This window comes from Montipora capricornis, chromosome 14, assembly GCF_036669925.1.
Source record: "Montipora capricornis isolate CH-2021 chromosome 14, ASM3666992v2, whole genome shotgun sequence".
NCBI classification, from domain to species: domain Eukaryota; kingdom Metazoa; phylum Cnidaria; class Anthozoa; order Scleractinia; family Acroporidae; genus Montipora; species Montipora capricornis.
Window position 1 is genome coordinate 39958732 of NC_090896.1, and position 13743 is coordinate 39972474.

At 39.7% G+C, this 13743-nt stretch overlaps 1 protein-coding gene across 4 annotated transcripts in view; it reads left to right on the forward strand.

The window, feature by feature from the left end:
* Positions 1-5458: 5458 nt before the first annotated feature.
* LOC138032774 (uncharacterized) overlaps positions 5459-13743 on the forward strand; it is a 259215-nt gene continuing 250930 nt past the window's right edge. Inside the window, exons 1-3 of one of the 4 annotated variants that reach the window (XM_068880499.1) lie at positions 5459-5815; positions 8800-9152; positions 9528-9692. In XM_068880499.1, the coding sequence (XP_068736600.1) occupies positions 5746-5815; positions 8800-9152; positions 9528-9692 (588 nt within the window). In that variant the 5' untranslated portion in view covers positions 5459-5745. The remainder of the gene's footprint in view (positions 5816-8799; positions 9153-9527; positions 9693-13743) is intronic. The other 3 variants (XM_068880498.1, XM_068880501.1, XM_068880500.1) reach the window with 3 other exon arrangements.

The window sequence follows — 13743 nt, forward strand, 5'->3', positions numbered from 1 at the left end:
TTATGTTTCAGCAGGGCAACGCATCTACGAATACAACATTCTGCTTATACAGAGGAGATGGACGACCTACAACGTTCCGTGTACATGATTTTTTTTTTTATTTTGGAGTAGTTAATGCTGGCTTGGTATGACATATTTCTAACTATCGTACTACTACTAGTACCCCACGAAAGAAAAAGTCAAAATCCTTAGCAAAGTCTATTGATTGTGTTTTATTCGAATTAATTAACTGAATGTCTAATTCTATTCTATAATATTTTTGATAGTATGGAATGTACCAATGAAGTCTAAGTTAGCTTCAGTTAGCTTTAACGCACGGTGGTTTGATAAACAGCGAGGACAATGTTTCTGTGGACTTCATAAGATGGCAAGGTATAATTAAACAAAAGAGTAACGGGACAGCGGAAGCATTGTGTTACACAAACATTCTATCCAGCATTTGCATTGCAAAACACAATTTTATTGTGAATTATCACCACACATTGGATAATGTGCATAGGTACTGGAGCCCGTTTTGTCGAAAGACCAAACAACTTTTTGGCTCCAAAAATCCATTTGGGAAACTGCCACACGCTTGGCCCTGTTCGGTTCAAAAATCGATTGACATCAATCCGCGGTTAATATTAACCCTTTGTCTCCCAGAAGTGATCAGCATGTAAATTCTTCTCAGAATTTCAATGAAATGTCAGTCAGACAGGTATCGAGAAGGAGGTTTGATCTTGATATGTCACCAAATTCTCAAAACTACCCAACAATGAAATGTATATGAACGAAATTATATAAGATAAAATGAATCATATATTGAACTAATTCATTTCATATATCATTTCGTTCGTTGGTTCATTCATCACGGGAACGTTTGAAATTACAAATGACCAGCCCCGAGCATCAGTGAGGTCCTGAATTTTTCAGTCTTCTCTAGGCAATTGATAAATTTGCGTTCTTAACTGCGAAGATCATAGCTTCATTTAAAGCCCGCCGCACACGGTGAGGAAAGAGCTGAGCAAACTGCCTCGCAAGGCGGTTTGCTCAGCCGTTTTTTCACCGTGTGCGGGGAACTTTTGGTGAGAAATTGGCCTCGCGAGGCCGTGAGGAAAAAATCAAACATTTTTGATATTTTTCGCCTCGCGAGGAAAATTCCTCATTGTGTGCGGCCATCGTGAGAATCGAGTTTAGCTTGGTCAATGAACCCACCAAAAAAAATGCCTGGCAATATCCAGGGACTTGAGTGGCGGCGGAATTTCTTCCTCCGACAGCATCCGGAACCGCTGGAGTCACGTGAATATGCCATGCATTTTTATTGGATGCTTGATTAAACCAAGCTCAGCTCGATTCTCACGCGCGATGGCCGCACACATTGCGGAATTTGTCTCGCGAGGCCAAAAATATCAAACATGTCTGATTTTATCCTCACGGCCTCGCAAGGCGAATTTCTGACAACAATTTCCCCGCACACGTGAGGAAACGGCTGAGCAAACCGCCTCGCGAGGCAGTTTGCTCAGCTCTTTCCTCAAGTGTGCGGCAGGCTGTAAGAAATCTATGGTACTAGTTAGGAGAATGCAGGTTTTGTTCTTGGAAATAAAAGGGTTAAATTCCAACCAAGGGCTGAATTTTGCCCGCCAGAAAAACAAGTGTAATTTTGTGCTGAATGAAAGCAAAAGTCAAAGTCACCATTTTGATCAGAAAACTAAAAGCAAATATCCTGCGAGCAATTGCTTTCTCCTACGCTTCTCGAGAGAGAAACCAATGCGAGCATCCGTTAATTAGTTTCTTTGAGTGAGCCGCCGTCCTCCGCCAAGGCTTGTTTATCAGCTTACGAATGCGTTTAGCTACGTAATTGCTGCGTTTCGGCGAGCCTGCTGTGTAGTGATACTTATCCCGTTAAATAGGACGAAGCCGGATATCAAATGCATCACGCGGGGAGTGACGTACATTGCACATGATCAATAAAAAAATCTAAGAGTTGCTCGCAGAGGAGAAACCAGATATCCCCAGGATAGAAGCAAAATGATTATTAAAATTGATGACTCAAAGCCTCTCCAGTCTTAAGAAACAGTGCAAATTGTGACAACCGAAAAGCACCAATCAGGCGAATCAACTTGTCTCGATCCGGGAAGCTCCAAAAAGAGCTGAGCAAACTGCCTCGCGAGGCGGTTTGCTCAGCCGTTTCCTCACGTGTGCGGGGAAATTGTGGTGAGAAATTGGCCTCGCGAGGCCGTGAGGATAAAATCAAACATGTTTGATATTTTTGGCCTGGCGAGACAAATTCCTCAATGTGTGCGGCCGTCGTGAGAATCGAGCTGAGCTTGGTTTAATCAAGGATCCAATAAAAATACATGGCATACACACGTGACTTCAGTGGTTCAAGATGGTGTCGGAGGAAGAAATTCCGACGTCAATGAAGTCACGTCGGAATGAATTTTTATTGGAAGCTTCATTGAACAAGCTCAACTCGATTCTCACGATGGCCGCAAACAATTAGGAATTTGCCTCGCGAGGCGAAAAATATCAAACATGTTTGATTTTTTCCTCACGGCCTCGCGAGGCCAATTTTGCACCAAAAGTTCCCCACACACAGTGAGAAAACGGCTGAGGAAACCTCCTCGCGAGGTAGTTTGCTCAGCTCTTTCCTCACCGTGTGCGGCGGGCTTTTAGGAGTTGAATTTCCTTACAAGTGGTAGGACTGGTTTCTAGTTTAATTTTGGTTACGTCATGCTGCAACGATATCGACGACGTCAGCTACTGATCCTAATACAGCTGTTTCGAGAAAGCTTGTCTAAAAGAAGCATAAAAGCCTACGCGAAAATACCGAAAGGCATTATGGTAAACTGTCAGTTTGAGTCAACGAAAACATGATGGCAACGCTATCGCAAACGTCACCTAGAGATACGTGCTAATTTTTTTGCTACTGACATTGGGATATGAGGGAGTTTCAAAATTCAGTCAAATGATCCAGACCATGAATTAGTAACAAAGGGTTAGGATTCACAGACAAAGAAGATTTTGACGACTTTAACCTTACTTATTTCATGTCGTGTTTCGCAGAGAAAGTTTGAGAAATGTATACAAAAATCGTGGCGCACGTGCAGAGCCATCGTTTTTGGTAATGAACCCTTTTTAGACGTGTTTTGGTAGGGAGAGAGCTTCAACATAAGTCTGTGCGTACTGCAACTTCGTTAACGCTATATCCTAAGAACTCTTTCAAACAAATAGCTCGCCGTCGTAGGTCTTCACTGTACGGCCGTGGCATCTTCTATTCTGGGCGTTCACTACATATTGAATACTGTCCCATACTACTTTTCGGCATTGTCGCGAACGCTCTTACGCTTCTTTTCGACAATCTTTCTCGAAACAGCTGTATGCAAGCTACACTCGGCATCATCGGCTTTTGAGACTAGGAAAAGGGTCCTTCGCTCCAATAGTCGGCTCAACTGAAAGTTGAGTCAAGAGAGGCATTACCTAAGATTAGTACCTGAATCAAATTTGATTTTGTTTCACATCATAGTAAGTATCATAGTATGCAAAGACTTTACCGCGAGCTAAAGATGTGAAGGCTCCTTTAAGCCCAACAGTGGCGTCCGGCTACTCGCCAGATCGGCCGCTGTCAGGTCGCTGCCCACAACGGACCGGCAGATCAGGCGAGATCGAATGAACAGAATCTCAAACGATAATAATTTTACAGCCTCTGGACCCCAATTTTCTGATCGACGTATTTAGGCCAAATCAAGGCAATTAGAACGTCAGTTCAGACGCTGTCACTTTCCTTGACGTGACAAAGTTGATCTTCAGTTTTATAATCTACTAATCAGAGAAATAAATGTACATTTTGAAGAGCACGTTTTTTTGTCCGTACAACGAAAGCCAGTCGAAAGGAATATTTGAATAAGACCTGTGTGATTCAATAATTTTCTAAAGCTGCATGACGTTGTACGTAGCGGGTATCAGTTTCCTTTCTGGGGATCACAACTGATTATATTGGAAGAAAATCCTGCCAGCTGTTTTGTGCTCACGAGATTGACAACAGCTTTTACTTGTGCTATTTATATTCTACTTAGGAAGGGTTTTTAATGAATAATGGAACATGGACAATTTGAACATAAGATAATAATTTATTTCTTTTATTCAGCTTACAATATTTTACAATAAAATAAAAAAATCTCAACCAAGCCTAATTAGACATTACAAAAAAGTACAAAATTTATATAAAAATATTATTCTTCATACACTTTTGGAAATTAAGTCGGGGGAAAAAGGAGCACTATTGCAAAATAACTTTTAAAGAGAACGAAAACTCCTAATCCTCTACCAGCGCCAAGATCTTCCCTTTTTCCATCGGCACAATAGGGCCCCCAGACTGCTAGAATATAATCTACACTTGCCGGATCACATGCCACATCGCATGCAACTTCTACTACGGCATCTGAGGGATGTGGAGATTATGAGATAAAGAGAAAAAAAAAACGGAATAAAATACCCACATCATTGACACAATCTATCTTTTTGTGAGTGCTTACGTGCTTACATATGTTATTATAATAAAGGTTACAAGAATTAATTAGAAATGGTTTAGGCTATCATCGTCATTGCAATGCATATTATGGCCAAGTAACGTCTAACCATGCGGTTCTCGATATGTATACACGTAAAGGTTCAACTGGTCTTCCTTTAGACAATAAAAACATTTTTTTTTTAGTGTTATTAGCAACATCTACTCTGAAACACGAATACATGTATACACGTCAAGCCTGTTGTATTAACCTGATACAGAGCAATATTCTATTTTGGGAAGTGCATGTCTAAACGCATAATCGTTTGGCATGCTTCAGGGAAACAACAACATAAGATCTTGCAGCAAAGCTTTAGCAAAACAAAACTTGACTTATACAAATTTAATCACCTGACCTCAGTGCTTAGTCGTATGTTTTTGCAACGCTTATTTGACAGGTATTAGTTTGAAGGAAAGCAAATAACTCTTTATAGAAAGAATCAAATATATGCATCAAGCCGAAATCGTCTCGAAGATTTCTGTCTACTGTAGGGGGCTTTTATCTTTGAGAAAAAGCAATGGACTCCTCAACAGACGAGATCTTTAGCACTAGGCGAAGGCATTATGGGGTGTTTATTGGTGACTCTTGTGCATAGCTGTTGCCAATTAATACTATATTGACTAAAAAAAATATTGGGTTTTCTATTTTCCTACATGGTCACATCCACAATTATTTTGGCGGCCAAAATACATGATATTTTTGACATTGTGTTTCGAATTTTACGAAAGCTCTTTTTTAATAATGCGCTTTTCTTGCTCTAGCTAAACGCAGCAGTGCTCAGCCACTCACGACAGCCCGGAAATGCTAGACACATATGTTATTTTACCTTGTACTTATCGGTTATAACTGGCGAAAAACCTATCTGTTATGCATAAAAAGAAACATATTTAAAGTCAATTATGTTTCATGATATTTCCGAATTTGTTTTTTATTTCCTTTTATTATTACTGTTTGAGTAAGTGTAACCTTTCTGTTTTACATGTCGCCCTTTGGCAAAACTTAGAATTGACAACTAAGTGTCAAGCTAAATGCGATTTCAGCGGAGAAAATAAAAACGAAAACAGCCAACAGGAAAATGTATTTTTCCACTTGTTATTGGATACGCCAACTTCTAAACCTAGCGGAAAAAAGATAAAGTTAAGCGTTTCATAGAAGAGGCATTATATCAAAGTGGTGCTCATACGAGGTGGTGGACAAGATGGACAGCATTAGAGGAATTTTCCTGCTTTGGCTGAGTGTTTTCTTCTTGATAATCCATAGCATCCAAGGTAACTATGATTCTCCTTACTTTAACCAGCCCGGTGAAATAGAGCACCGACAAATATATATGTAGTTGGCTTAACTGGGCTGCTCTTTTTTGGTTAAAGATACATGAAATTCAATGTCACAGTATGTTGAAATAGCGATTATTGTATGACGATTTTATGAGAAAAAAAGATCATTGAACTTTATGGAACAACTTCAACAGTTCAGGTCCCTGACAAGCCTAAATTATTTTTGAAGCTTGTTTATGACTCTTTTTAGCTAATCCTGTGCAAAGTGCTTGAATGGGAGTTTATAGTTGACCGTAGAAATTGCGAGGGTTAATGTAAGCCTGTATAACGCTTTGGAGGAATACTTAAAAACATGTGCACTTTAACACCACTTAGACAAATGAGAACCTTGACGTTTTTCATTTGGAGTCTCAAAAACATTCATTTCGTAATTTTTCCTCAATTTAGGGTCGGCGACTTGCTCTTTTGGTATATCTATACTTATGGCAGATTTTTTTTGGATAGTTACAAGTTGCATCACGAAAATCTCCCTACACTTAAAAAAAAAAAGATCTCTTCTTTAATTGCAAAATTGTTTGTGTCTTTTTGCTTGTATTATTAGAGACTGTCCTTCTCGAACGATGGCAACTCGCGCTGCCTGTGAACTTTTGCTTTGAGAGAAGAGTAGTGCCTTTTTTGAGTTGGTGCTCTTAGTGTACAGGATTTCATGAATATGAACAGGATTTCATGAATATGAAATTATGAATTAACCAGCACTTGCCCAATGTAATGGAAGAACACATTCCCTCCACTGAACTCAAATTCGTTGAGTTTCAGACAGAGACACACCCCTTTTCACAAACAGCACGCCTTGCATTTCTTAACCAACACCAAATGATAGTTAGTTATAACTGAGCATGATTCTGTCAAAAGGAAAAAGACGGTGTTCGAAAACTGTGAGGGTCAACTAATTTCCTAGCAAGTACGGTGTTTTAATTAAATGGTATCCAAATCCATATCAAACTCTTTAGATGCTATTATTTAACTTGTCTTTTAATTCTATGTTCATAATGCAATTCGCCTCTACACGTTCTCTTACTATTGTTGTTAAAAGGGGGTGGGGCTGGGAAAGGTATTATTGTCAGCTCGATGATTGGCCAGTTGGAGTTGTTATCCTCACGTCACTGATAAAGATGGTAGGATTTCATTAAGGCACAAAGAAAACACTTTATAATGTTTGCCTTAAGGGCATTCCTTGAATTTCCATGCCTAAGCCATCTACTAGATTGGCAACAACAACAACAAAAAAGTTCTTTAGCAACTTCTTATCTTCTTACGTCTTGAAAGTCGCTCTTTTGTCGGCCATCCCCCATGTACGACCTACAATTGACACGCATGGGCTAATATTTAACAATTAACCCCTGAAATCGTGCGGAATATCGCCTGATACTTAGCTTACGTATATCGCAGGATTTCTGTTGAATACGCACGACGAATATTGAGCGCGCTATGACCATATTTGGACATTGCCACAGTGTTTTGAATAATAAAAATTGATATAAAGCTGCCTTCTTAGTCTACCGGATTTCATGGACATGAAATAATGCATTAACACACTTGGCAAATGCCATGGAAGGAAATAATTTTCCCGCAGAACACAAATCCATTGGGTTTCACACAGACACGCCCCTGTTCACAAACAGTACGCCTTGAGTTTCTTAGAAAACACCAAATGATGCTTACAACCGAAGCATAGTTCTGCCAAAAGGAAGAAAAACGGTGTTCGAAAGCTGTTAGGGCCAATTAATTTGCTAGACAGTAGGGTATTTTAATTAAATATATATAGTATCCAAATCGCTTTTTCCTTTGGGGCTGCCTAGATTTTTCAGGTGTTTATCCGAGACAGTTGCTTCCATTGTCCAGATAAGTGCAAAAATCAATTATTCCTTACGTTAAAAAGTCTAGTGAGTTCAATTAAAGAGGGCGTTGATTGGAGAGTCGTGTGTGCATCTTAAGACTGTATGGATTATTTCTACGTCGATCAATGAGAATATATATATATTTTTTACTTTGCTTCTTTTCCTTTTTCGTGTGCGCCCTCTTTCCAGAGGGAAATAATGTTAATTGCACGAATTAACATGACTTTATGCACGGTTTACAGTGCGACGCGCCTTACCATGGCCACCCAACAAACTTTCACATTTGAAATTACGTGTAAGTACGTCAACTCAAACAACTCATTCAACGGTGTTCAACTTACAACCGTGCGAACTTTGCAAGTAGGGGCGACTGACAATCAAATTCGCACATCCTGATTGGCGTAACAGTTTTAAAAAACATTGTTAGGTGGCCACGGTAAGGCACCTCCCACTGTAAAACTATCCGGAGAAAGTAGATCTTAGTAAGTAGTCTTGGATTCCAAAAAGAAAATTGGGGGTAACCATGCATTTTTGAGAGATAATTAAGCTTCAATTTGGAAAAGAACGCCAAACATTGCTTTGTATTTTAAAGCTTTTTACAATAATATTGTTTAAGAATTATCTTTGAAAAATGCGTGGCTACCTCTAATTTTCCTGTTGGATAACACTTGTTAAGATCTACACTTCCTGCATAATCATAAACCGGGCCAAAAATATCTTTGAATTAGTAGGCACCGTCCTTAAATTAAGCGAAGAAATCCTTGCGAGAAGCCGAGGAAGGACCAACGTTTACAAGTTGACATTCATTTTAATCTTGGCTACGCGCAACCACAAACACGTAAGAATGGTTTCTGTTAGCTAAAGTAGCCGTTTTAAATAAAATTTGGCCATTGATTTTTGTTTGCCATCGGTAAACAGGTCTCCTTTGCTTTCCAGATTTTTACTAATGTGCAATCCATCGCAATATACCCCTTTAAGATAGAGAGCCAGGTACATGCCTAAAAAAATCTACATTTAAAAGAAGAGAGGTGAGTATTGTCGGCCCCGTTTCACGGTGATAATGTTGTCTTTATTCTTCAGGGACCGAGAATGGAAAAATTTTTATGCAGATGGCAGGCAACGATAACTATCAGTGCAAGTACGCGTATTTCAGTCGACCTTTCCCTAACAGTTACCAACCTGTCCGCGTGTTTACGTCAGTTAATCACGGAAACAATTCAGCTCAAGTCCACGATTCCGTTCTTGCATGGGTCGAAGACGTTTCCACAACCCGTTTCAAGGCGTGTATTGTGGCAGGCGGTCAAGGATCCGGTGCAAACAGCACCATCGATTGGCTCGCTTTTCAAGGCTACCAGCCAGGTGTACAACATGGACAAGCGAGATTCGCCCTTTTTACAACCGGAACAAAATGCACCCGAGTGACTTTCTCTCAGGTAAACTGTAAAGGATGTGCTTTAATCAAATTTCATCTAAATTCTATGTTAAAACTGTATTCATTAGATTGAAGTTGCGGTTTGTAGCAAATTTCTCATGGTGAAAAATCCCTTGATGCTTGTTGGTGGAATTTGTTTAGCGACATTTCAACGCGGTGATGATGATGATAATGATGCTGACAATTATTATTATTATTATTATTATTATTATTATTATTATTATTATTCCCCCTTTTTTTAAAAAAGTTATTTCAGAATAGCAGCATAGCACACCTTCAGCCCGTCGGAGACTGTCGTTCAAATGGCCTGGTCACTAAAATCGAAGCAGCAAAATGGGCTATTTGCACACATCTATTCACTTATTTTTCTCCATAGGTTTTTTCAACGAAACCTGAAATCCAAGCTACTATTCAACACGGAAACCTTGATCAAAGGAAGGATGCAATGAACGTTTGGATCGAAACTATTTTCAGGACGCACTTCGTGGTTTGCTTAAGAGAGTCAAGAACATTTGATGGGCCTCATAGCAATCTGCTTGTGGTAAGTAAAGAGATAAATTATTCAAACATTGATAAAAACTCAAAGAGAGAAAGATAAAGTGACAGTACAAAATTGAATGCAATTTCAAGTCCATGCTAAGCTAAGGGCGCATTTATTTTTTGTCAGAACTGGCTGGCCAGGCCAGTCAGTTTGCAAGGAAAATGCAACAATTTGAAGAAACGCTTGAATGCATTTGCATGATAATCCCTCGCATTCTTCCGGAGGAGTATATATCATTTTTCAAGTGGGTGAATTTGACGGTGTTGAAAAGTTAGTCTTTCCAAATGCCTGATCTGGCCGGCCAGTTCTGTCAAATGGAAAGCGCCCTAAGAGTTGTGGGATTGCTAGATTTCCTGGGCAAGCTGTGCAATGAATTATCAAATGGGACCTGTCTCATAATAGAATTATACGTTCTTATATGAATCAATCTTAGTGATTATGCAACCAAAGAAGAAAACGTAACTTGCTGAAACGATCACGACAGGAAGCCTAAACATAGTGGAACTGGGAAGAAGGAAATCCATTAATCCCTTTTGGGGTAAAAATAATAATAATAATGATAAAAATAATAATGAAATAATATAATGATAATCATAATGATAATAAATCCAGACCTATTAATATTAAAAGTGGCATATTCCAAGGAGATTCCTTGTCACCACTCCTTTTTTGCATGGCTCTTGCACCCTTGAGCCCACTTCTGCAAGAAAGTGGCTGCGAATATGAAATCCAGGGTGAAAAAATCAACCATCTTTTCTTCATGGATGATTTGAAAACCTATTCCAAAGAGGAGAGCCAACAGGCTGGCTTTCTTACTGTTGTTAAGAAATTTAGCGATGACATACGGATGGAATTTGGATTGGAAAAATGTGCAAAAGCAACTTTTAAAAGAGGAAAGCTTACGAAAACATCAGACCTACAGATTGACATTAACATATCCATCAGAGAACTAGATCAGGAGGAGGCCTACAAGTAACTAAGAGTAAATGAAGGCGATGGAATACAGCATGCCGCTATGAAGGAGAAAGTGAGGAAAGAATACTACCGCAGAGTAAGATTAGTATTGAAAAGTGAACTGAACGCTGTCAACAGATTTGAAGCTATCAATACCCTAGCTGTGCCCGTTGTCACCTGCAGTTTCAATATTATAAACTGGAAAATGAGTAAGATTGAGAGGCTGGACACAAAAACTCGGAAGCTACTTACCATCCACAGAATGCACCACCCGAAGGCAGACGTAAACAGAATGTATCTCCCCAGAAGAATTGGAGGAAGAGGCTTGACCAAGTTAGAAACGGCGTACAAATCTACTACAATAGGGCTGGAAACATATCTGAGAAACACTGATGATGCTCTGCTCCAACTGGTGCTTCAACATGAGACCAAAAAGAAGCTTTACTCCATCAAAAAAGAGGCAGAGAAATTCAAAAGAGAATTTGAGGTACCAAACCTCGAGAGGAAAGCAAATGAACGAATTACTAAGTTTGCTAGGAAAGTAAAACAGAAGGTAAAACAGCAGGCCCAAGAAATAGAAATGAAGCCGTGGGAAGAAAAATAACTGTACGGAAGATACCCCAAAAGATTAAGGGAAGCAGATGTTGATGGGTATAAAACCAACCAGAGGCTCAGAAGTACGGGACTAAAAGCTGAGACAGAGGGACTGATAATTGCAGCCCAGGACCAAAGCCTCCCTACCAAGTACTATTTTGCAAAGATTGTTAAAGACGGCAGCAGTCCACTATGCAGAATATGTCACAAGCACGAAGAAACAATAAATCACATCATATCTGGCTGTTCCGAACTTGCGAAAACTGATTAGCTAGAGAGGCACAATAAGGCAGCTGCATATATTCATTGGAAGGCATGCCAGCATTACAATGTTGAAGTCCCAGACAGGTGGTATGAACACAAGTTCGAGACAGTTACCGAAAACGAAGAAATCACAATTCTCTGGGATATGCAGATACATACTGATAGGGAACTTTCATGCGTCTACATTCTCTCACTCAAATCAGTATCTTCACCAAATTCGATGTGCGCAAAATTCTTTTTCACGTAATATTATGAGGATCACAATTAGAGCTATGTGCCAAAAACGAATCGCACTTGACAAACAAATTCTTCATTGCCGCTCCGAACTTTCCAAAATCTGTCCAGCAATGTTAGTACAATCGATTCGCGCTAAAATCCGACAAGTTAATTCTGGACTGTTTGACCATTTATACCAAACCAAGACTCTTAAACTTCAACAATTAATAGGGCCGCAAATTACCGACGACACTACATTGCATAGCCATAATACCGTTATTACAATTCCAGAAAATCTTCCGCTTACTGACTCAGAGAAATCTGTTCTCAGTAAGGACCTAAATTTTGTCCCTCTTACCAAACGCAGCAACGCATTTTCTACTACGCAATATGTTGAAAAATTCCTTCGCCGCGTTCAGCTAAAAGCTTTTTCTCACGACAAAGATGATGATTCGGACACTTCTAATAAAGATATTTTTGAAACACTTCTAGTTCGCAAATCCAAATGGACTCCCCCAGAGGGACAATTTGCCTCTTTAGATTTTTTCACCAAAAAATGCCGTCACGACATTCACAAACTTAAATTCAATCGCAACACTAAATTTTCCAACCTTTCCTCGGAAGAGTGGGCGGCGCTTAAAAATCTTAGTAAACGCAACGACATAGTTGTCAAATCGGCCGACAAAGGCGGCGCGGTAGTTGTTTGGCGGTCCGACCTTTACCAAAAAGAAGCTTTGCGGCAACTTTCGGATACCTCGTTTTATGCCAAAATCCCTAAAGATCTCACTTCCAACAATCAAAAACTTGTCAAAGACACCATTCAAAATCTTATAGTTAATCAAGAATTACCGGACACTGCCACTAATCTCATCATCAACACCCCTAGAACTTCGTGCATTTACTTCTTGCCTAAAATTCACAAACCCAACAACCCAGGTCGACCTATCGTTTCTGCCTGTAGTTGCCCCACCGAACTCATTTCTAGCTACTTAGACAGGATTATGACGCCTATCGTCAAATCTTTGCCATCATACATTAAAGACAGTACACACGCACTACAAATTTTCCGCGATTTCAATTTCTCCGGCCAAGACAAACTTATTTTCACCATGGACATTACATCTCTATACACAGTCATTCCCAATAGCGAAGGTCTTCAAGCACTTAAACACTTTTTCGATCAACGCACTGTCAAAGAACCTAGCTCGGAAACGCTCCTCCGCCTTGCCGAACTAGTTTTAACGCTTAACTGTTTTTCATTCGCCGGCAACTATTACAAACAAATTAATGGTGTAGCGATGGGCACAAGAATGGGACCTAGCTATGCCAATCTTTTTGTAGGATATGTTGAACACCAATTTTTTAATCAGTACAACGGCCCCAAACCTGAACTCTACGGCCGCTACATCGACGACTGCATCGGCGCTATTTCATCCAGCAGAGAAGAACTCGATCAATTTATAACCTCTGTCAACTCTTTTCATCCGGCTCTTAAATATACCTGGGAAATTTCGGAAACTTCATTGGCTTTCCTAGATATCAAAGTTTCTATTAGAGGCAACGTGCTATGTACTAGTGTGCACTACAAACCTACTGATTCACACAGTTATTTGTTGCATTCATCGTCACATCCATCACATGTCAAGAACTCCATTCCTTATTCTCAATTTCTTAGACTTCGACGTCTATGTAGTGATGACTCCAATTTTTCCAGAAAATCAGAGGAGATGTGCCAGTTCTTCCAAAACGTGGATATCCTGTCTCTGTGGTCAAAGCGGGCCATCATCGCGCCCAACAATTTGATCGACAGTCGTCACTACAAACGTCACAGAAAGATAAGAATGACAGAATTCCATTCACCCTCACTTTCCATCCTCATAATCACGCAGTCAAAAGCATCATTCTTATTAATTTTAAATTACTCCAAAATGATCCCGAGACTGGTAGAATCTTTTCGCAACCTCCACTTATTTCATTCAAACGCGACAAAAACGTAGGCAACTTTTTAGTTAGAAGCGCGCTC